The following is a 20,865-nucleotide window of genomic DNA, read 5'->3' on the forward strand; positions in this document are numbered from 1 at the left end:
ATGATATAACAAAACGATATTTGATTTAAAAATAAAAAATATGAAAAGTCCCGATATATTCATATCTAAAATGTCAAAAATTCACAAAAAGTGTGATTTAATTGTACAGTTTACGCAAATATAATAATTTTCCGTAGTCCACACCACAAGTGAGAATCGTAACGCAAGAGAACAAATCAATCCTAATGATCAAGGAGATCAAGCCCGAGTATTCGGGTACGTACACTTGTCGTGCCGAGAATGTTGGCGGATCTGTCACTTGCACGGCGACCATAAATCTATTGGATACGCCTTGGGAGGAAACCGTGGAGCTGGTTTCACCGACGTTTGTCAAACGATTGTCGCCGGTCAGGGTCATGGATGGTGAAAGCGCCAATCTGACGTGCATCGTCCAAGGAAAACCCACGCCTAGAGTCGAGTGGTATCACGATAATAAACCGATCAAAGAGGGCAAAGAGATCACGATCGTGCAAGACACAGAAGGTGTTTGCAGTTTGGCCATAACCGAAGTGTTTCCAGAGGATGCTGGAGAATACACTTGTCGTGCCGTGAATCCTGTTGGGGAAGCGGTTTGCACATCGTCACTTATCGTGGAAGGTAAAAAATCGATTTTCGAATTTGTTTGATCATTCTTAATTAATTAGTTATGACATTAGACTAGATTTTATTACATTAGATTTTGTATTAAAATATATAGAAGAAAAGGATTTGTTGTTTATTAGTGAATATCAAAAAATTTTATAACGAGAAATATTTTGATTTTTAGCGTACGAGTATGTACCGGATTCAGAGATCGCTTCTTCGATTGTTGCAACATCTCTTACTACAGGACAAAGCGGTTCGGAGGAGGATCTTTTATCTCCAAAGGTATTTTATATGAATTTCAATATATCTCAATACATAATTACTCATGATTATTTTTTTTCATTTCTAGGAAACACCTTTGTTCGACACGGATGAGGAATCTGCGCCGGAGATAGTAAAAAAACTTCCTCAATTAATACCTATCAAAGTCGGAGAATTAACTAGGTAAAAGATGAAAAAGATTAAAAAACATATTATTAAAATATTTTTTATAACTACTAAATATATTAAAAAATAACATTAGTACAATATTAACACATATTTAATTGCTATTCAATTATTTTAAAACTTTCTTAAATTATTTCAATAATAATTTATCAAATACTTTTTATATATAATATATCTAAAAATTGATTATCCTAATAATCAGATCAATTAAATTAAATCCAAACAATTTCAAAAATTGCAGCAATTATTATTTCTTTTTTTAGGTTGGAAGTGAAAGTGAAAGGAAAACCAAAACCAGAAGGAAAATGGTACAAACAGGGCGTCGAGATCGTGCCATCCCAAGAATTCTTGATCGAGGAATTCGAAGATGGCACTTCTGTGTTAACCATAGCCGAAACTTATCCAGACGATATGGGTGAGATTGTGTTCGAAGTGCACAATTCACTCGGCGTATCGACCACGACTACCTATCTGTCGGTAGAAGGTAACGATTCATTAATCCTGAACGTGAAAGACGATATTAAAAAAAAAAAAAAAAGTAGTGGATGCTTCGCTAATCTGCTTGACAAAAGTTATTTTCAGCTGCGCTCTTCTTCGATCGGAATCGTCATCGAGAATCCCTCAACGCTCTTCCCCAAACCTTCCTCATAAATATCTTGAAACTCACACTGAACACTTACATCCTATCATTTACACTTTTTTTCTTTCTATTATTTTGTTAAAATTTCCGCCAGTTCGCTGTGATCCTTTAAGTTCCATCTATTGACCATCGAATCATTGCGTAAAATTAATTCTTGGATGATTGTTGAACGATAATGGAATCGTGAACAAAGATATAAATTTTACAATTATGAAAAATTTTAAGATTCGCAAGAAATAGAAATTTCAAATTTGAAAAGAAAATTTTAATTTATTTTTAAAAATATCTCGTACAATGAAATTTCTACGTATAAATTTTTAAAAATTTTGAAGAATTTTAAGACTTTTTTAAATTATTTTCATGCAAAATTTCATAATAACGAAAATAACAATACTGATCCTAATATTTTCAAAATTTTTACAGTAATAATTTCAAACTTTAAATACTCTCTGATCCTAATATTTTCAAAATTTTTACAGTAATAATTTCAAACTTTAAATAAAATTAATTATAAAATATTAATAAGTTATCTGATTATAGTTTTAAATTCTCCAGCGAAATTTCGAGATTTGCAATTAATTGTAACAATAATAACCAAATTTCAACACAAATTGTTAACAAATATATTCTAAAGAATTCTCATGAAAAATTGAAATATTAAACAATTTCACGTCACAATTCGAAAGTCAAGAAACGAGAGAAAATGCTTTGTATAACTTGAAAGCTTGAAAAAATTTTAGCACCGTTTGAAGGATGGAACTGGAAGGGTCGAAACGTTTCACACGTATCTAACAATAGTTTTATTATTTAGGAATCGTCGGAACGAAGGAGTACAGAAAGCCATCATGGGTCACCCAGATGGAGGAGATGCAAGAAGCTCTAAAAGGTAAGAGCCGCCAATTTGAGGCGATCGATTGCATGTTGAGTGAAGCGGAGTGCAGCTTTTCCACGGATAGCCTGGATCGAGCTATTAGGGAGGAAGGTTCTCAAAGGGACAGTTCGACGATGATCAGCGAATTCTCCTCGACAAGAACTTTGATGAACATCGACGATGAAGGTAAGAGGTGTTTCGAGGACGAAGATGTTCACCAAAAAGGATTCTTTCTGTCGAGAAGATTCTCAGACTCTCTGGAAATCGAGCAAGAGATCACCAGCACCGAGTATTCGTGGGAGATGAGTGCATCTAACAAAGAAACTTCTTCTTTCGAATACGTAGAAAATGTGTTGTTCGAAAATACGAAACACGAATCGAAAAGTGGAGAGCAGAAAAACAAAATGGATAAAAAGACAAGAACTGAGAGGGTGAGTAAAATGATGAAAAAGAAGAAATTGGAGAATACGGAGGAGAAGAATGTCGTGAAGAAATGCACAGAGACGAAATCGCATCCCATGAAGAACAAGCGAGATTCTGTAAGTGATACGAGTAACAAATCTTCCAATATACACAAGATGAGATCGTTGAAGCCTCTAACGTTGGAAAAGTCGATAAAGAGAACGAATGTAAACATGAAAGCTAGATCTCCATCCCCTGACCAGGCGAAATGTTCAAAAATGAACGAATCGAGCGAGAAACATAGAAATGTGAAATCTTCTTCACCGACGAGATCGAGGCAAGTAAGATCCAATGATAGATTAATCGCGACGAAACCGGTGAAATATGCGAAATTCAAAGAAGAAGAGGTCTCTATAAGTAGTGACGAGGTCGCGTGTAGAAGAATGGAGAGCATAAACAAAATATCGATTGAAAGTGAGAATAGAAGTGAAAGGAAAAAGAAGATTGTGTTAGATTTCGACGAATTTCCGCCTCCGAAATCTGAAAGGAAAAATCAGACTAGATCCGATCTTTCAAACATCCAAGAGGCTGGTTTTTATCTTTCGCCTATCGAGGAGAATAGTGAAGCCTCAACCGGAAGTGGACAGAGCAAACAAGTTGTCGAACACTATGGAAAAATGATGGAAACTTCCATGGAGTACGATCATGCAAGGAAGTATCACACTTATCCAAAGTCGAGGATACCCGTGGCTAGATGGTCGAAAGAACGTCGTTTCGGAAACTTGATGATGGATCCGAAGATGTATCCTTTGGAGCCGAGAGAGATCGATTTGGAGGCATTCCAACAGTTACATACGGCGGATAGCCAAGAGGAATTGCAAGAGTTTTTGTTGCTGGAAAGTCAGTGCAGCGGAAACCTCGGTCTGGCCGGAAATATGTCAATTTCCGAGGTATCGTGCAACGAGCACCATAGCGAAGATGAAAGAGGCACCATGTCAGGTATTATTGTTGATCGAATCATTAACGATCATTAATATTGATTTTTTTCTGTGTTTTCTTCACGGGATTGTTTTTTTTTTCGCATGATGAATCTTTTTGTGTATGTGTGTTTTTGTTCTTTTTTCTAACCAGATTACTGACATTGGAGTCACGCGAGTCGCACAATCACCAATCAAAAGATCAGGTAAATTATTTGTTGGAGATTGTGTATTATGTATTCTTTTTTCTTTTTCTTCTTCTTGTTCATTTTAATGGTTTTAATTGACGTATTCTGTTTTTAGCCACGCAATCTGTACCACGATTCATTCAAGAGATTACCGATGTTTATGCGAAGGAAGGTGAAACCGCGGTGTTCGAATGCATGTACTCTGGCAATCCTGTTCCAGGTATTATAAAAATATCTTATTTTACTTTTTACTATAATTTAGATTTTTATATTTTTTTATATTTCTAAAAATGAATATATTAATCTTAATTCCTAGTTTATCTTTACTGATTAACATCGATAATTTCTAGATGTTGTATGGTACAAGAACGATAAGATGATTACCAATACCCCGAACGTGAAAATACGTCTCTTGGACGAGGAGAAAAAGACAATATTGACAATTAAACATGCGACCGAAGAAGACGACGCCACTTACGTGTGCAAAGCTACAAGTGAGATAGGTTTAACAACGACGAAAGCTAAACTACATGTAACAGGTACTATTCTTTAAATTCATCTTTTAAATTTAATAAATTCGAATATATTAACAAATAATTATATTAATAATTATATTAATAAATAACATACGAATATTTTTAATTATAACGTATAATTATCCAGAAATAACTGGCAAAAAAATCTTCATGGACGAAGAAGAGTTCGAAGAGCAAATGGTAGAGGAGAAACCTAAGAAGAAGCTGGAAGAAGAGAAGCCTCATAAGAAGAAGAAGCCAGAAATGAAGAAGGCTAAAGAGACGAAGGAAAAAGTGAAAGGGGAACGTGTGAAGGTAGATAAGAAGGAGTTGCATAAAGAGAAATTGGTTCCCAAGGAACAGCCAGAAGAAAAGTTAGTTGAATTATTTATTAAATATTCATAATGAGCATATGAATACATGCAAATTACATTGACAGTTTGTTATTTAGGAAAATTGTAGATATCGAAGAAACTCAAACGCTTGAAACGACAGAAATTATTGAAGAACAACCGACAGAGGTAAATGAAAATATCAAGTACAATAAAAATTATACATCATTTAAAAAAAAAAACTTTAGTTTCCAATCGATTCTTTTTTTCTTTCACAACTTCTCTTCTTCTTATTAATTCACCTCTTCTTAATTAATTCCCTTCTTCCCCAACCGAATAAATCGATAAATAATCCTATTCGATGCAGGTAACACAAGCAAAGAAAGTGATGCCGATCCAAGAGCCATTAATAACAGAGGCAACAGCGTCACTAAAGAAAATCGACGATGAAAAAGCACGGGAAATTATACCGAAGACGGAAGAACACGCGAAGAGGGTGCTGGAGGAGCGAGAGGGAGTAGTAGTTTCAGAAATGGCCGTCGAGGATACGGCCCGTGATTTCACGATAGAATCGGTGGTCGATCGTGCACAGGTCACATCGGAGACATTGCAAACTGTCTCCGTGTCGGAAGTGCACACGGAAGCCAGCGTCCAAGAGATCAGACGAGTGGACACGAGAAGGAAAGCAAAGAAAACCATGGTGACAGAGGAGGAAGAGCGTCCAAGAGAAATTGTGATTGAGGAGAAGCCGAAAAAGAAGAAGAAGGAGAAGCTGAAAGTGAGAGAGGAGGTGACCATCGAGGAAATAGTGGAAAGACAGAAAGAGAATATCGCGAGAGAGGTGGAAGAAATTATGGAAACGCTTCACGCGAAAGAATTCGGGCCAGGAGAGGCTCCTCTTCGAGAATTGGCCACCATCGGTTTCTTGGTACGCCAGGGTGTCTCTGTGAACGAGATCAATGAGAGCTTATATAGAACGGACAATTTCCCTGCGCTGAAAACCCCCGAGGCTCAGAATGCGCTTGTTCAATTGGTCGAGAGGGAAGGTCATGGGCCATTGATTACCCAAGTTCTGACGGAAGAAACAACTACTGATGAGAGTGTGGTGGCTGCTACCATCGGCTTCCGCGCCTTCATGAGAATGATCGAGTTGCAACACGTCACCGTTGAAGAAGTTCTCACTCATTTTGCACCGGAGGACTTCCGACCGCGAGCTTGGGAGGTTACAGAAGCCACAGAAGTAAGGAATTGTTTTTTACTTTTTTCTCTGTATAATATTTGTTATGCGTAAAAATTTTAGAATCGCTTGAAATTCGATTTGGATTTTTTAAATATTTTTCTAGTTCAAAGTTGTATCAATTAGTAAATTGTTTTTAATATTTAAAAAATTATTATTTATAAAATGATCTAATTATTTATAGGTTGAAACAGAGGAACGGATTACGGAACGAGTGGATGTCATTCACAAAACGGAAGTTCATTTCATGGGTAAGTGGAGAATGCGGTGTGAAGTTTGAAACATATAAATAAAAAAATAAATAAATAAATAAATAAATAAAAACTATAAAACACGAACAATGCAATGTTACGAAATCATTGCAGCTTGTCTTTTCCATTTTAATAAACATTTAAAGCATCTTATTATCATATTTTGGTGTGTGCTTGCGTGGCTGCCTATATACAAACTTGTATATGTTTTCTTTTTTTTTATACTTTAATTTTTTGTATATAGTCCAAGGCTAATATAAGCTCGAATAAGCATGCGTTTTATTTTCGTTTTTTTTCTTTTTTCTCTTTTTTGTAAATATAATTTAATAAGAAAGAAGAAACTGAATGTTTCTTCTCATGTTTGTATTTTACGTATTGTACATCTTGAATAATATTGAATAAAAGACGTTTTTTACCACGTGCCATAATTATGTGTGTATTCTTTCTTTTTTTCTTTTGAACGTTTTTTTCGCACTTTTCACTTCACCCCGATCCCAAAAATTCCTACGAAAGAAACTATGGATTTTCTGATTGCAGAGAGGAGGGACGAAAGAAAAGCCGTCCGCACGCAGGATATTCGAGACATTAAAGGTTTGAAGCAACGAGTTTCAATGCATGGGATATACATTCGTATTATTCGGAATTCGAATCACGAATGGATACCATCATTAATATTATCTTCTATCATTTTCTTCAACGCTAAGATTTCAGTGTCCAGACAGTCGACACCACATCGACATTCCAATTCTTTTATTTATTTTTCAATTTTTAATTTTATTTAATATTCCTTGTAAATTGAATTGAATTTAAATTTATGATATATATTTTTTTTCATAGTTTTATATTATGATTCATATTATATATGATCAACGAAAAAATTAACATTTTTAGAGATAATTTTTAATCCTTGATTAATATTATATATATAATTTTAGAATATTTAATCAAGATTGAATTTTTTATTATGTATAATACAAAATAAACATCGAAATGAAATGTTTAAATATCAAATAATATAAAAACAAATATTAAATATTATTTTAATAAATTTTAATGTAAAATTGAATTACGTTATTGCGACAATATTTTGTACTTACTTAAAAAAAAAAAATTACTTCATTTTAATTTTTACCATTATAAATAACATAATTGTAAATAATTAAATTATTTATTTTCGTGATATTTAACTTTGAATATCACGATTCAACGATGTCAATCAAGAATTCATTAAATCAAAAAAATGTGGTGATTCTGAATGGATATCAAATTCTTCATCAAACATTCTGCTATAAGCTTGAATCGATCATCTTAATTATTTAATGATAAAAAATAATTCATATTGTGTTTTTAAGTTCATTTGCGCTAACTAATATCGGTTATTGTAGATCGAAAAAATTGTTGAGAAAAAAATGTGCGTGATCGCAAATTATACGATACGGTCTCTACGTAATGATTATATTTTATTATTCTTTCAGATGCATGAAGCTTTACTTGATCGAATAATAGCAGTAAAATCGTTCTGCTTATGCCGCTATGCTTTCCACGCGCCGTATCTACCTTTATTCTATTATATATAAATCCTCCCTATTCCTTATTATTTAATCGCCTTATTCATGTAATCCGATCCACATGACCGAATCAATGATCCAGCATCATAAAGCTTCTCGTTTTGAGCTTCGCTCTGCTAATCGCAATGTAAGTAGAATTTGTTTTCGACTTCGATTCATTATATCTCATAAACACATATATGCATTTGGGAATGAAATTATCATAATTTTTCTATTTAATTTCATTTCATCTTTCATTGTATCTTTCTGTGTTTCGTTTTACATTTCTTTTTCAGGAACTGTGAAATAAAATATAGAACATTATTATGAAATCATGCGATAAAATTTTATATAATGATATTTATATTTTTTAGGAAGTTTAAATTTTCTCTTTCATTTATAATTTTTAATAAAATTGATCAAACTAATTAATAAGTGAAGAATTTAGCTATAAACTATTCAATTTCAATTTGAGAAATTTATTTGTAATCCGAATTATTTGTAATATTTCATAGTTTCTAGATGTAACGTATAACACGTCATCCATTTGTATTGATATCTCTATATAGTAATTAGCATTGTAATATTAGAATGTACCGTATTTCTTGTTACTGTTACACATTCAAGTTACACACTCACATGAATCTATAACAGTATTGCATACAAGATATATTAGCGATTTATTTTATACCAAAAATTTATTTTCTCTCCTCTTTTCCTTTTATTTTTTGCATTTTTTTTCTTTTCTTAATTTTATCGCCGTAGTAGCAAAGCACGATGTGTAACAGACAAGCGTCTCCTTTTTTTTCTTTCTTTTTTTTTGTGGTTTTATGTTGGTTTGACTTCTGGCCGGCTATTATATATATATTTATTTTTACTGCCACTACACAATATTTACACACCGCATATCACTTGTTATTAAACAACGCATGCCCCGGGTGCCTGCGACTCAAGCACTAGTCACATTACTCTTTTAGATACCGCAGCAAACATTCCAGAGACATCGTAATTCGAACCAAATAAAACTCAATATTCAATTCTCTCGAATAAGTTTTACCATGACATAATGAGAAACACTATAAAACGATCCATGTCCACTGTACAAACGAGCACATAATCTATACTATTTGCCAGATAAGATTTTGTCTTCTGACTTATTGAAGATGATATAAAGAATTATAATTTTCTATTATTTCGTTTCGCGCTATCAATAAAATTATAATATAGGATATTCTGTATAAGTGAAAGAATATTTTTTATATCTTCTTTGTATATGTTATTTAAAATATAAATTATGTTTTTTCTATTATACACTAACTGATTAATTAACAAATTTTAAATTGTAATAATTTTTAAATAATTTGAAGCTCTAAATAGTAAACTTTATTGTAGAAGATAATTCTACAATAAGATAATATTCTAGTTTGACAAAAATTATGTAGAATTCATATGAATGAATATCTAAAAATTAATGAAGAATATATTGCATTCTGTAAAACTTTGTTTTATTTTAATATATTTTTTTTTTTATCTCAAAGATTTCATTTCAAGAATACACACGAAATATCCTATATATATAACAAAAGTGTTTATTTTTTGGTTTAATATTTAAATATTTTCCTCAAAAGACCAACACTTCGTATCAGCACAATGAAAGCACAATGAAAGAAAATTATACGATACCTTTGGAAATCGCGTAGAATAAAATAAAAAACACGCTGTTCACACTTTATCCGCTGTAATCCATTTATTTTTATTTTCTTTTTTGTTTTCTTTTAATTTTTTTATTTTTTATTTTATTTTTTACCTTTTACATAAGTTCCGTCCGGCGTGCAATGTACGTAATAGTAGGTTTTTGTCTCACTCCTGTATCGTATTGAAGCACGTTGAATTCTGTTGTCTGAGCAAGCAGCATCCGCATCAATGGTTCGTCGCATGAAACGCTGCTGTAAAAAAAAAAAGAGAGACAATTAAAAGTAAAGGAATGATATTTTCATATCTAACGGCAAGTGAGATTGAGCGAGCGAGCGAACGAGCGAAAGGCAGAACGTGAGAAAGAGAGAGCAATCGCGTTCATGATTATGACACGAATATTCTCACATACTTTCCACAGAATACGAGGACACACGGCAGGCACACACGACACTGCGCGAACGAAAATTAATGAAACCGAAGGAACAAATCGAAGAGAGAAAGGAAGATAGGGGCGAGGGGGTTCAGGTTGTAGAGATCGAAGAAATTGAGGAAACCGAAACCGGGAGGAAGAAGACAAAGGACGTGGAAGAGATTGAGGAAGAAATCGAAACAATTATCGTTGAGACAGACTCGAAGCGCAAACTGGCTCAAAAACAAAAGAAACGCATAGATGTAGAAGAAGAGGAAATCATAGAAAAAGAGAGAAAGACACTAACACCTAAAAGATCACGTATTAGGCGAGATGAGATTGAAATGGAAGAAATCGAAGAGTTTGAGATAAAAGAAGATAGATCTATGCCTTCTCTCATATTAAATGTTCCTAGCCAACGACACCAGATAATACCTTTGGATCATACCATCGAGCAAGCACCTGGTAAACCGGAATTAGAAAAAGCCAAACTAACAATGGACACCATTACGCCGTTAACTGAGCATTTGGTTCCTATTCAGGAGAAAGAAATCGATGATATTAGCCAAATTAAAATCATAGAACGAAAAGCATCCTTGTCCATTTCGCCAATGGAACCTTATTCTATCATGGAAACAACTGTCCAAGCTTCTACTGGTGAATTCATGAGTACTTTTAAACCTACATTCTATGAAGCGACACGTGGTATCGTGCCATCCGAAAGTTTGGTAATCAGCGAAACTCTGGCCAACGACGCTGGATTATCCAGTTTAATCATTAATAAACAGGAAATCGGTAAAACAGCAGATGTTAGTGTGACTCTTCAGGAAGCCACGACTGTTTATGAAACCATGGTAAGTCAAAAGGAAGCTCCAACAGAAGATTTCGTATCACCATTGACTGTCAGAGCAGAAGATACCATCCTTCCTCAAATAGGATTGTCTGTGTATGAGATTCAGGAAGGAGTAACAGAAGATAAGTTAGAACCCTTAAAGACTTTACCGACTAAGCCTAGAGTGAATGTCGCTGCGGTTGAACCATTGGTTGTGGAAGAAGTTAGAGCAGAGGACAAACCAGGAAAATATTACCCAGAACTTGTAGTTCCAACAGAGGTCGCCACTGAGACCATAATTCCTCAACGACAACGAGTGACTGAGGAAATGTACGCACCTGAAAAGGAAGGCATATATGTTCCTGGAAGATTACCACTTAGTCAGAAAGCACAAGTTGGAATATCTTATGGAAACGAAACTGCTATAGTTCAGCAGAATATTGTACAGGAAAGCGAAGGGGTATATATTTCAGAAAGAAAAACTGACACCTTTGAAGCTACGCCCAATGTTACTGTTCTTGAAGGAGTTTCCGTGTCCACAGTTCAAGCTCAAGATACTGAAAGCAATTTGATGATTGAAGAAATGAAGAAAGCAGTAGCTGACTTGAATATCATTGAGATCACATCAGCAGTGACGAGTGAAACTGTGCCATCTGAGAAAGAGAAAGAATATCAACTCGGAGATAAACCAGCTATCAAAACAGCTGAGACGTCTATTTCCTTATTGGAAATTGGTTCCATAGCGAGCACTATTATTCAAGAGTCTGAAGGAATTTATCATCCTGATCAAAAACCAACTAAAGTATTGGCAGAGACTTCCATCAAACCTGAAGAATATGTTCAAATATCTGAGATTCAAACAGCGGATTATCCATCTGATTTTAAGGAAGAATTGAAATATGTGCAAGAAAGTGGAACAATTGCTGTACAATTAATAGAGGCTAAAATGATCCAAGAAACTATGACCCATGATCGTGAAGCAAAAATGGAGGAATTAGTAAAACCAGAAAAGCATGTTGTAGAGACAAGCTACGATGCCATTAAAAGTGTCGAAGTATTCCAAACTACGTCCATAGAGAAGGAAGCTGATTTAAAAGTTTTCGAAATGCCAGAATCTCATCATGGAAAGACAGTACCAATTCATCCTGTTGTTTCATTGGAAATCGAAATGACTCAACCGGAAGATAATTTAGGCATGATAAAAAAGGAAGTTCCATCGTCTAGTATTGCTAAAATAGAACCTATTGCTTTGCAAGAAACCATAATAGCTGAAACTGTAATCGCTGAAGACGTGGCACCGGTTCAAAAAGACAAAATTCCTGAATTCAAGATGGTCGAAGTGATGATGAATGAGATCGAGAGTTTACACACCACAATGGTGATAGCCAGTGAAAAAGAAGCTGAATATACTGAAATTTCTGAAATGAAAGGAGCTTATGCTACTACAGAATTCACTACGCAGGTGGCGCCAGTATTTGAAGAGGTTAGAACTCACTCACCGACAGGAGAATATATCTCGGAAGAGAAACCAATCTCCGGCGAGGCTCAACCATCACACATTCCATTAGAAAGTGTAACAATTGCTATACAAGAATTGGCAGAAAAGGAAGATTTGTACATGAGTGAAATACAGCCAAATAAGAAGATTGCGATTGTCGAATTGACCGAACCTAGACCTGGTCCAATTATTCTTGAAGTTATTTCTCATGATCGTGAGAATGTGTATAGTCCTGATGTAAAACCACAAGATTACACCGCTGAAACTTTAGTGTCTGGTCATAAAGTTGCATTAAAATCTGAGACTTTAGTGGAACAAAGCACTATTAACATAAGCATCGATAAACCTCAATCAAAAAAGGCCATACCGCAACGAGATGTTTTGGAAGAATTGATCGTAACAGAGACAACTATTGCCGAAACTGAAAAGACCAGAGAAGCGGATATTATTCCAACTATCCAGAATGCAGAGATTGAAATTCAGTCGAAAAAAGAAAAATTAACCGTGATCGAGGTAACAAGTATTCAGGAAGAAGAAAAATTAGAAATAGAAAAGATACCAAAGGAAAGAAAAGTTGTTCTGGGTATTACTGGAGGACATGAGGTGGCAGAAATACAAGAGACTGTTCTAGCAAGTAATGTTAACATTTTAAAGGAAGAAAAAATCAAAGAAGAGCATGCTAATCAACAACAAAGTGGATTAGAAGTTGTAGAGCAGACGGAAATATCAATTTCTGAGAAAGAGTCTCCTCTTCAAAAAGACATAAGACCTGATATCAAAAACGTTGAAGTTATATTCCAAGAAGGGGAAGGTATTGTGATAGGTATTACGCATCCTGAGGATAAAGAGGGAATATTCACTCGAGAAGAAAAACCAAAAGGTGTAGAAGCTACAATAGATATTATTACGCAAGGAGTAGCATCTAAATTTGAAATTTTGAGTGACACAGGCTTGAGTGATTTGCCAAATGAAATAGTTCAAGAGATGAAACCTAAAACCACGATATTACCTATCGAAGCTGCAGTTGCTGAAGAAGTACACACCAGAGAAACAGAGGCACCATTCAGTGAGGTTAAACCCAACGATAAGAAAGCGAATCTCGAGTTTGTGATAGGCGAAGGTTTGATTATTTCAGCGATTACAACTGAAGATAAGGAGAGTCTACTTCCAGAAACTGAAAAACCGAAAACCAAATCCGCCAGTTTAGACATTCCAACACATTTCGTAGCTCAGACTATCGAGACTAATACTACAGACAATGTAGGCGAGTTTAAACGAGAAGAAATGCATATAGCTACAGCTACAACTGATCATATCACATTCCGCAGTGTGATTACATCTGAAACAGCTACTGGTGATCTTGAAAAACCGATGGAAGACTTCATTCAACCGGACAAGAAGATGATCGATATTTCTTTCCAGGAGGAAAAAGGCATAACAGTCATTGAAACAATTACATCAGATAAAGAAAAAGAGTACTTCAAGAAACTAGAAATACAAGGAGAACAAGCTACTGCAAGCTTCGATGCGCATAAAGTTGCACAATTAACAGAGATTAATCCAGCTGCTATTTCTGGAGATTTAACTATGTCTGCTCCAATCACAGTAGCTGCTAAAGAAGAACGATTACCATTTGAAAGTATTGTTCAAACAGAAACCATCGTGTCTGAAACTGAGAAGGAATTCAAAGATAAACCTGTAATCACTAATAAAGCAGAGGTTTCTATCAATGAAATCATTAGTGCAACGACGATTACTGAGATTCCAGCTGATAAAGAAGACATTCTTCAGATATTTGAGAAACCATCTGAGAAACAAGCTAGTGTACAGTTTGCTGGACACATGATTGCGGAAAAGACCGAAGTGACTGTCGATTCCAGTGCTGGTAAATTGGAGAAAGTAAAACCAGTCTCCGCATTAGCAGTGCCATCTAGTATCCCCTTGGAAGCTGTGATTAGTTCGGAAATTCAACCAACTGAAGTTGAAGGATCATTTATCAAAGACAAAAGACCATTGAAGGCTATAGCAGATTTATCTGTAATAGAAAAACAAAGTGTACAAGTATCAGCCGTGATTATGGAAGACAAAGAGGAAGAATACAAGTCTAAAAATTTACCAGAGATAAAGACTGCTGGAAAGAGCCTGGTTTCTGGTCATATGGTAGCTGAAACGACTATGCAAATTGTAGATTTCAGCACTGGAGAATTCATTCAAGAAAAGCCATCAGGTGCTACCGCTATATCAGAACATGTTCCGTTCATTTCATTGATTGAATCTCAACCAATTATACAAGAAAGTGAAGACAAATTTATACCAGGCCAATTACCAGAAAACAAAATTGCCATTGTAGATCTTGAAGAGAGTAAGAAAATCGGAATTGTGTCTCAAATAACTCCAGCAGATAAAGAATCTTTATATATTTCTGAAGAACAGCCATCAAAGCGTGCAGCCTCGTTTGGATTAGACACCATTCATGGAATTGCTGAAACAACCACCATCTCCGTAGAGGATTCAATAAGTGAAGTGAAATTAGAGAAACCAGACACCAAGAAAGCATTAACCAGTCAAGAACTGTATCAAAGTTTGCTGATTACGCAAGATATCGTTCAAGATCGAGAGAATATCTTCGAAGGAAAGTTCAAGCCAACTATTCAAAAGGTAGAAGTATCTATTGAAGAAGGCAAACGTGTGACTAGTGTTATCGAAGTTAGCGCAGCCGATAAAGAAGAGATATTAAAGACAATCCAAGAAGAAAAAATAAGATCAATAGTGCCGATTATCGTCTCCGGACACGAAGTAGCGGAAAGATCTGAAATTATACCACATTTGAGTACTGGAGAAATGGATATCATTAAACCTACTACAGTCACTGCACAAGTAGGCCAAAAACCATTCGAAACGATCGAGATGATAGAACAAGTGCTGGCAGAAAAAGAAATAGACAAGGTCGAGAAAATATCACTACAGAAAACTAATGCTCGAATTGCCGTAGACGAAAACAGATTTATCGCTATCACAGAAGCGACCACAGCACAAGATGTCGAGGCTGAACTGTCGATAATTAAGAAACCTCGCGAAGAAGTGGCAAAATCATCGATGGAGAGTAAAGAAGTTGCTGAACAAATGGAAGTAAATCTCAGAGAAGAACTGGGAAACTTACCTGTAGCGCAACGACCAACAACATTCGAAGCTCATCCAATGCAGACGATATTGGAAAGCATTGATATCAGTGAGACTGTTCCACAAGAACATAGTGCAGTATTTGAGGAAAGGATGAAAATGGATGAACGAAGTGCGAAAGTGAGCTTCGTTGAAGGAAAAAGCATTAATATTTCTCACGTTATTTCTCAAGATAAGGAAGATACAATGATTATACAAAAATGTGAAGAGAGCACAGCGGAAGTGACTTTGACAAAAGTTGGAATGGATGTAGCACAAAAAGCTCAAGTATTTATTGAGCAGAGCACTGAATTAATTCAGCCATTTGAGAAACGTGAGGTACAAGCTCATCATAAACAGGATGCTCTAGAACCAATTATTGTGGAAGAAATTCCAAGTGCAGAAAGTGAAGGAGTTTTTAACAAATATCCAAAAACAGTTTTTTCTACAGCAATGCAGACATTCGAACAAGGTCATGGAATATCGATAACGGAAGTCACTTCAGCGGAAGTGGAGTCTGTGCTGAAAGAAAAGAAATTGGATATTTCGCAAACAGCTAATAGTACTCTTATCATGGAACGTAACATCGTTGAAACAACTATGATTGAATCTCAAATTAGCATACCGGATAAGATAGAACAAGTAAGCATGAAGCCTCAAGTAGCTATTCCTGAACAAGATACTTTCGAGAGCATTATCGTGAACGAGAACATAGTGGAAGAAAGCGAATCCACATTCGAAGGTGTGTTCAAACCTCAGACTCAAAAAGCAGATATCGACATACAAAAAGTAACATCACTTCAGGTATCAGAAACTATCACGGAAGATAAGGAAAGTGTTTTCGATGTAGTACCTAAACGAGAAGTTAAAGCTACCCAGGATATGAATTTGCACGAAACCGTGATTGGATCTTTAGTAGAAAGTGTTCAGAGTATTCAGGAAATTCACGAAGAAAAACGAATATCGTCTCAAGCCACAATGGCTCAAACAGAGATAGAAACAGCTGTAAAAATAGAGACAACTGTTAGCGAAAGAGAAGGCACATTTGAAGAAAAAGATTTTAAACTTGAACAACAAAAAGGCAAACCTCAGATGGAAGGACTCAGCACTGTCATTGTTACGGAAATTATTTCTAATGAAATTGAAGATATTTTACCAGTAACAGTTATACCCAAAGAACAACAGGCTCAACCTATTCTTACAGGCAGAGAAGTTCCGGAAATAACACAAGTGATTGCTGCATCGACTACTGAAGAATTCGAAAAAGTAACTCAATTAAAAAAACAGCAAGGCAAAATAGAAATGGAAGAGATGTCTTCTGTCACAATTTCTGAAGTAATCTCTAATGAAACCGAAGATATATTTGCTTTGAAAACCATGCCTAAAGATCAGAAAGCAAACTTTAATATTTTAGGCCATGAAATCGCAGAAACATCTCAAGTGATCAGTATAATAGAAACAGAAAACCTTACATTGAAGAGACCCGAAGAACAAAAGGGAAAACCTAAATTAGATGAACTGACACCTCTCACAGTTTCACATGTGGTATCTGAAGAAGCAGAGGAAACATTGTCATTGGCTGAAATTCCAAAAGAAAAAACAGCTCAGCCAAGTTTGACCGGAAGAGATGTTGCAGAGATCATGCAAGTATTAGCTATTGCTAGTGCCGAGGAACTCATAGCATCTAAAGCTCCAGAAGAACAGAAAGGTAAGCTACAAATGGAGGAATTCGCACCTTTAACTGTCTCGCAAGTTGTTTCTCAAGAAACAGAGGAAACATTACCTACACCGGAAATACCGATCGAAAGAGAAGCTCAACCCAGCCTTATAAGCAGAGACGTGGCACAAACAATGGAAATATTGACTATGGCAAATATTGATACTTTAGCTGAAGATAAAAAGCCTGGAGAACAGAAAGGTGTTCCTGGTTTGGAGGAATTTGTTCCTTTATCCGTATTGCAGACGATTTCCACGGAAACAGAGGATGTGTTAGCCAGTCCTAAAGTACCGACAGAGAAAATTGCTCAATCGAGTTTGACTGGTCACGATGTGGCAGAGACAACTCAAATATTGACTATGATCGCTGCTAAGGAATTAATAGCTGATTGTGTACCAGAAAAGCAAAAAGGAAGACCAAATATAGAAGAATTGACATCCGTTATGGTTTCTCAAACAGTATCTCATGAGACCGAAGAGACATTAGACAAACAGATAGCTCCAAGTGCAGCGATAGCTAGGCCTGCATTATTGGGAAGAGAAGTTGCTGAGACTAGTCAAGTTCTTACAATGACTAACGTAGAAGAATTGCAAAAATCTGTTCTACCAGAGCAACAAAAAGGAAAACCAAACGTGGAGGAACTGACTTCTATCACGGTTTCTCAAACAATATCTCATGAGATTGAAGAAACATTAGAGAAAGAGGTAGCTCCGAGTGTAGTGATTGCTAAACCTGCATTGACAGGTAGAGAAGTCGCTGAAGTCAGTCAAATTCATACTGTAGCTAGTGTAGAGGAACTAGAAAAAGATAAACTACCTGAGCAACAGAAAGGAAAACCAAATGTGGAGGAACTGACTTCTATCACGATTTCTCAAACGATGTCTCATGAAACTGAAGAGGTATTGGAGAAACAGGTAACTCCAAGTACAATGATTGCTAAACCTGCACTGACAGGTAGAGAAGTCGCTGAAGTTAGTCAGGTTCATACTGTGACTAATGTAGAAGAATTAGAAAAAGATAAACTACCGGAACAACAGAAAGGAAAACCAAACGTGGAGGAATTGACTTCTATCACAGTTTCTCAAACAATATCTCATGAGATCGAAGAAACATTGGAAAAACAGCTAGCTCCCAGTGTAGTCATTGCTAAACCTGCACTGACAGGTAGAGAAGTCGCTGAAGTTAGTCAGGTTCATACTGTGACTAATGTAGAAGAATTAGAAAAAGATAAACTACCGGAACAACAGAAAGGAAAACCAAACGTGGAGGAATTGACTTCTATCACAGTTTCTCAAACAATATCTCATGAGATCGAAGAAACATTGGAAAAACAGCTAGCTCCCAGTGTAGTCATTGCTAAACCTGCACTGACAGGTAGAGAAGTCGCTGAAGTCAATCAAATTCTTACTGTAGCTAGTGTAGAGGAACTAGAAAAAGATAAATTACCTGAGCAACAGAAAGGAAAACCAAACGTGGAGGAATTGACTTCTATCACGATTTCTCAAACGATGTCTCATGAAACTGAAGAGATATTGGAGAAACAGATAACTCCAAATAGAATGATTGCTAAACCTGCATTAACAGGTAGAGAAGTCGCTGAAGTCAGTCAAATTCTTACTATGGTCAGTGTAGAGGAATTAGAAAAGAGTAAATTACCGGAACAACAGAAAGGAAAACCAAATGTGGAGGAACTGACTTCTATCACAGTTTCTCAAACAGTGTTTCATGAGACTGAAGAGACATTGGAAAAACAAGTAGCTCCAAATATAGTGATTGCCAAACCTACACTGGCAGGTAGAGAAGTCGCCGAAGTCAGTCAAATTCTTACTATGGCTAGTGTAGAGGAATTAGAAAAAGATAAATTACCAGAACAACAAAAAGGAAAACCAAACGTGGAGGAATTGACTTCTATCACGGTTTCTCAAACGATGTCTCATGAGACCGAAGAGACATTGGAGGAACAGATAGCTCCAAGTGCAGCGACAGCTATTCCTGCATTATTAGGAAGAGAGATTGCTGAGACTAGTCAAGTTCTTACAGTGACTAGCATAGAAGAACTAGAAAAACGTACATTGCCCGAAGAACAGAAAGGAAAACCAAGATTGGACGAACTGACATCCATAACAGTTTCTCAAATAGTATCGATTGAGTTAGAAGATAAATTACCATCTCCTGAGAAGCCAAGCGAAAAGGTCGCACAACCGCAGATGGCTGGTAGAGAAGTAGCTCAAAAAACAGAGATTCTAACAGTGACTAATGTCGAAGAATTGGAGAAATCGGAGAAACCAGAAGGTCAAAAAGGTAGACCGGATGTGGAGGAACTGAGTTTTCTCACCATTTCCGAAGTAGTGTCCACAGAAGCAGAAAAAGAATTACCTGCACCAAAAGCTCCCAAAGAACATAAAGCGCTTCCACAATTGGATAGTATTGAAGTAGCAGAAACGTCTGAAGTATTAACAATAACAACTACAGAAGAACTTCCAAAATCTAAAGTTCCTGAAGAACAGAAAGGAAAACCTCAATTAGAGGAATTGCTTTCTTTATCTGTCTCAGAAATTGCATTTGGTGAGATGGAAAAGAATCTTGCTACTCCAGATGAACCCACCATTCAAATAGCTAAGCCTAGCTTGATAAGCATCCAAGTTGCTCAGAAATCTCAAGTAATTCCATCAGTTACGGCTGGAGAATTGCAAAAAGAGATAAAACCAGTTGCCAAACAAATAATTCCTGAACAGATACCATTCGAGAGTATCGAGCAATTGCAAGCAATGACCCAGGAAAGCGAGGATATTTTCGTTGTGGAAAAAATAGCCAAATCAGTCACAGCTGAAATGTCGTTCCGCATGTCTGAAAGCGTGGAAGTAACACAGATAATGGCTACGGAACAAGAATCAAAAGAGGTGATTAAAGGCGTTGCCAAAGAAGTTTCTGCTCAACCTGACGTGATTAAACACGAAGTTGCTTTGAAAACAGAAGTCCAGTTAGCAGACGTGGTTGATGAATTCAAAGTGATGAAACCGGAAAGCAAGATAGCCAAAGACGTAGACGAGATTCAACAGAGTGTAATCGTTACAGAACCACTGAGTGCCGGTGAGATTGAGTCAGAAATGCCCGAGTCTGTATTACCTTCCGCGAAGTTAGCGAATATTATTGTCGAGGCAGAACACCTGGAACATGTTGTGGGTGAGTATTATTGTTATCAAGGTATGCGATTGGCATCGACGGGACGGACGAGCACGTAGACAATTAGGAATGGACCAGGAGACGCTTTGACATATCGATTGTTGACTTGATTCGTGAGGTTGCAAAGGATATACAATCGAAAAAGAGCGATCAATTCGGTGAAAATGATTATTCGTATCTACGAAGTAAATTTGTTAGGGTCGTGATGAGTAGGATAATGATTGTAGAATGAGAGTAAAATGTTGTGTAAGGTAGGTATGTAGACACAACAAAATCAAACACTATATATAGAAAAAAACATGAAAACAACACAAGTTAATCCTTCACACACAGAACACACAACAATTCATTCATGTCAAACACAAAACAAATAATTCATA

At 35.9% G+C, this 20,865-nt stretch overlaps 1 protein-coding gene across 1 annotated transcript in view; it reads left to right on the forward strand.

The window, feature by feature from the left end:
* LOC107993146 (titin) overlaps positions 1-20,865 on the forward strand; it is a 207,009-nt gene that overhangs the window by 153,729 nt on the left and 32,415 nt on the right. Inside the window, 13 exon segments of the mRNA XM_062077058.1 lie at positions 138-597; positions 767-867; positions 935-1,029; positions 1,296-1,516; positions 2,484-2,558; positions 4,226-4,330; positions 4,461-4,649; positions 4,774-4,999; positions 5,077-5,146; positions 5,325-6,197; positions 6,379-6,445; positions 6,983-7,036; positions 10,106-20,485. Coding sequence (XP_061933042.1) covers positions 138-597; positions 767-867; positions 935-1,029; positions 1,296-1,516; positions 2,484-2,558; positions 4,226-4,330; positions 4,461-4,649; positions 4,774-4,999; positions 5,077-5,146; positions 5,325-6,197; positions 6,379-6,445; positions 6,983-7,036; positions 10,106-20,485 — 12,916 coding nt within the window.

The sequence above is a fragment of the Apis cerana genome, linkage group LG7 (genome assembly GCF_029169275.1).
Source record: "Apis cerana isolate GH-2021 linkage group LG7, AcerK_1.0, whole genome shotgun sequence".
Classification (NCBI taxonomy): domain Eukaryota; kingdom Metazoa; phylum Arthropoda; class Insecta; order Hymenoptera; family Apidae; genus Apis; species Apis cerana.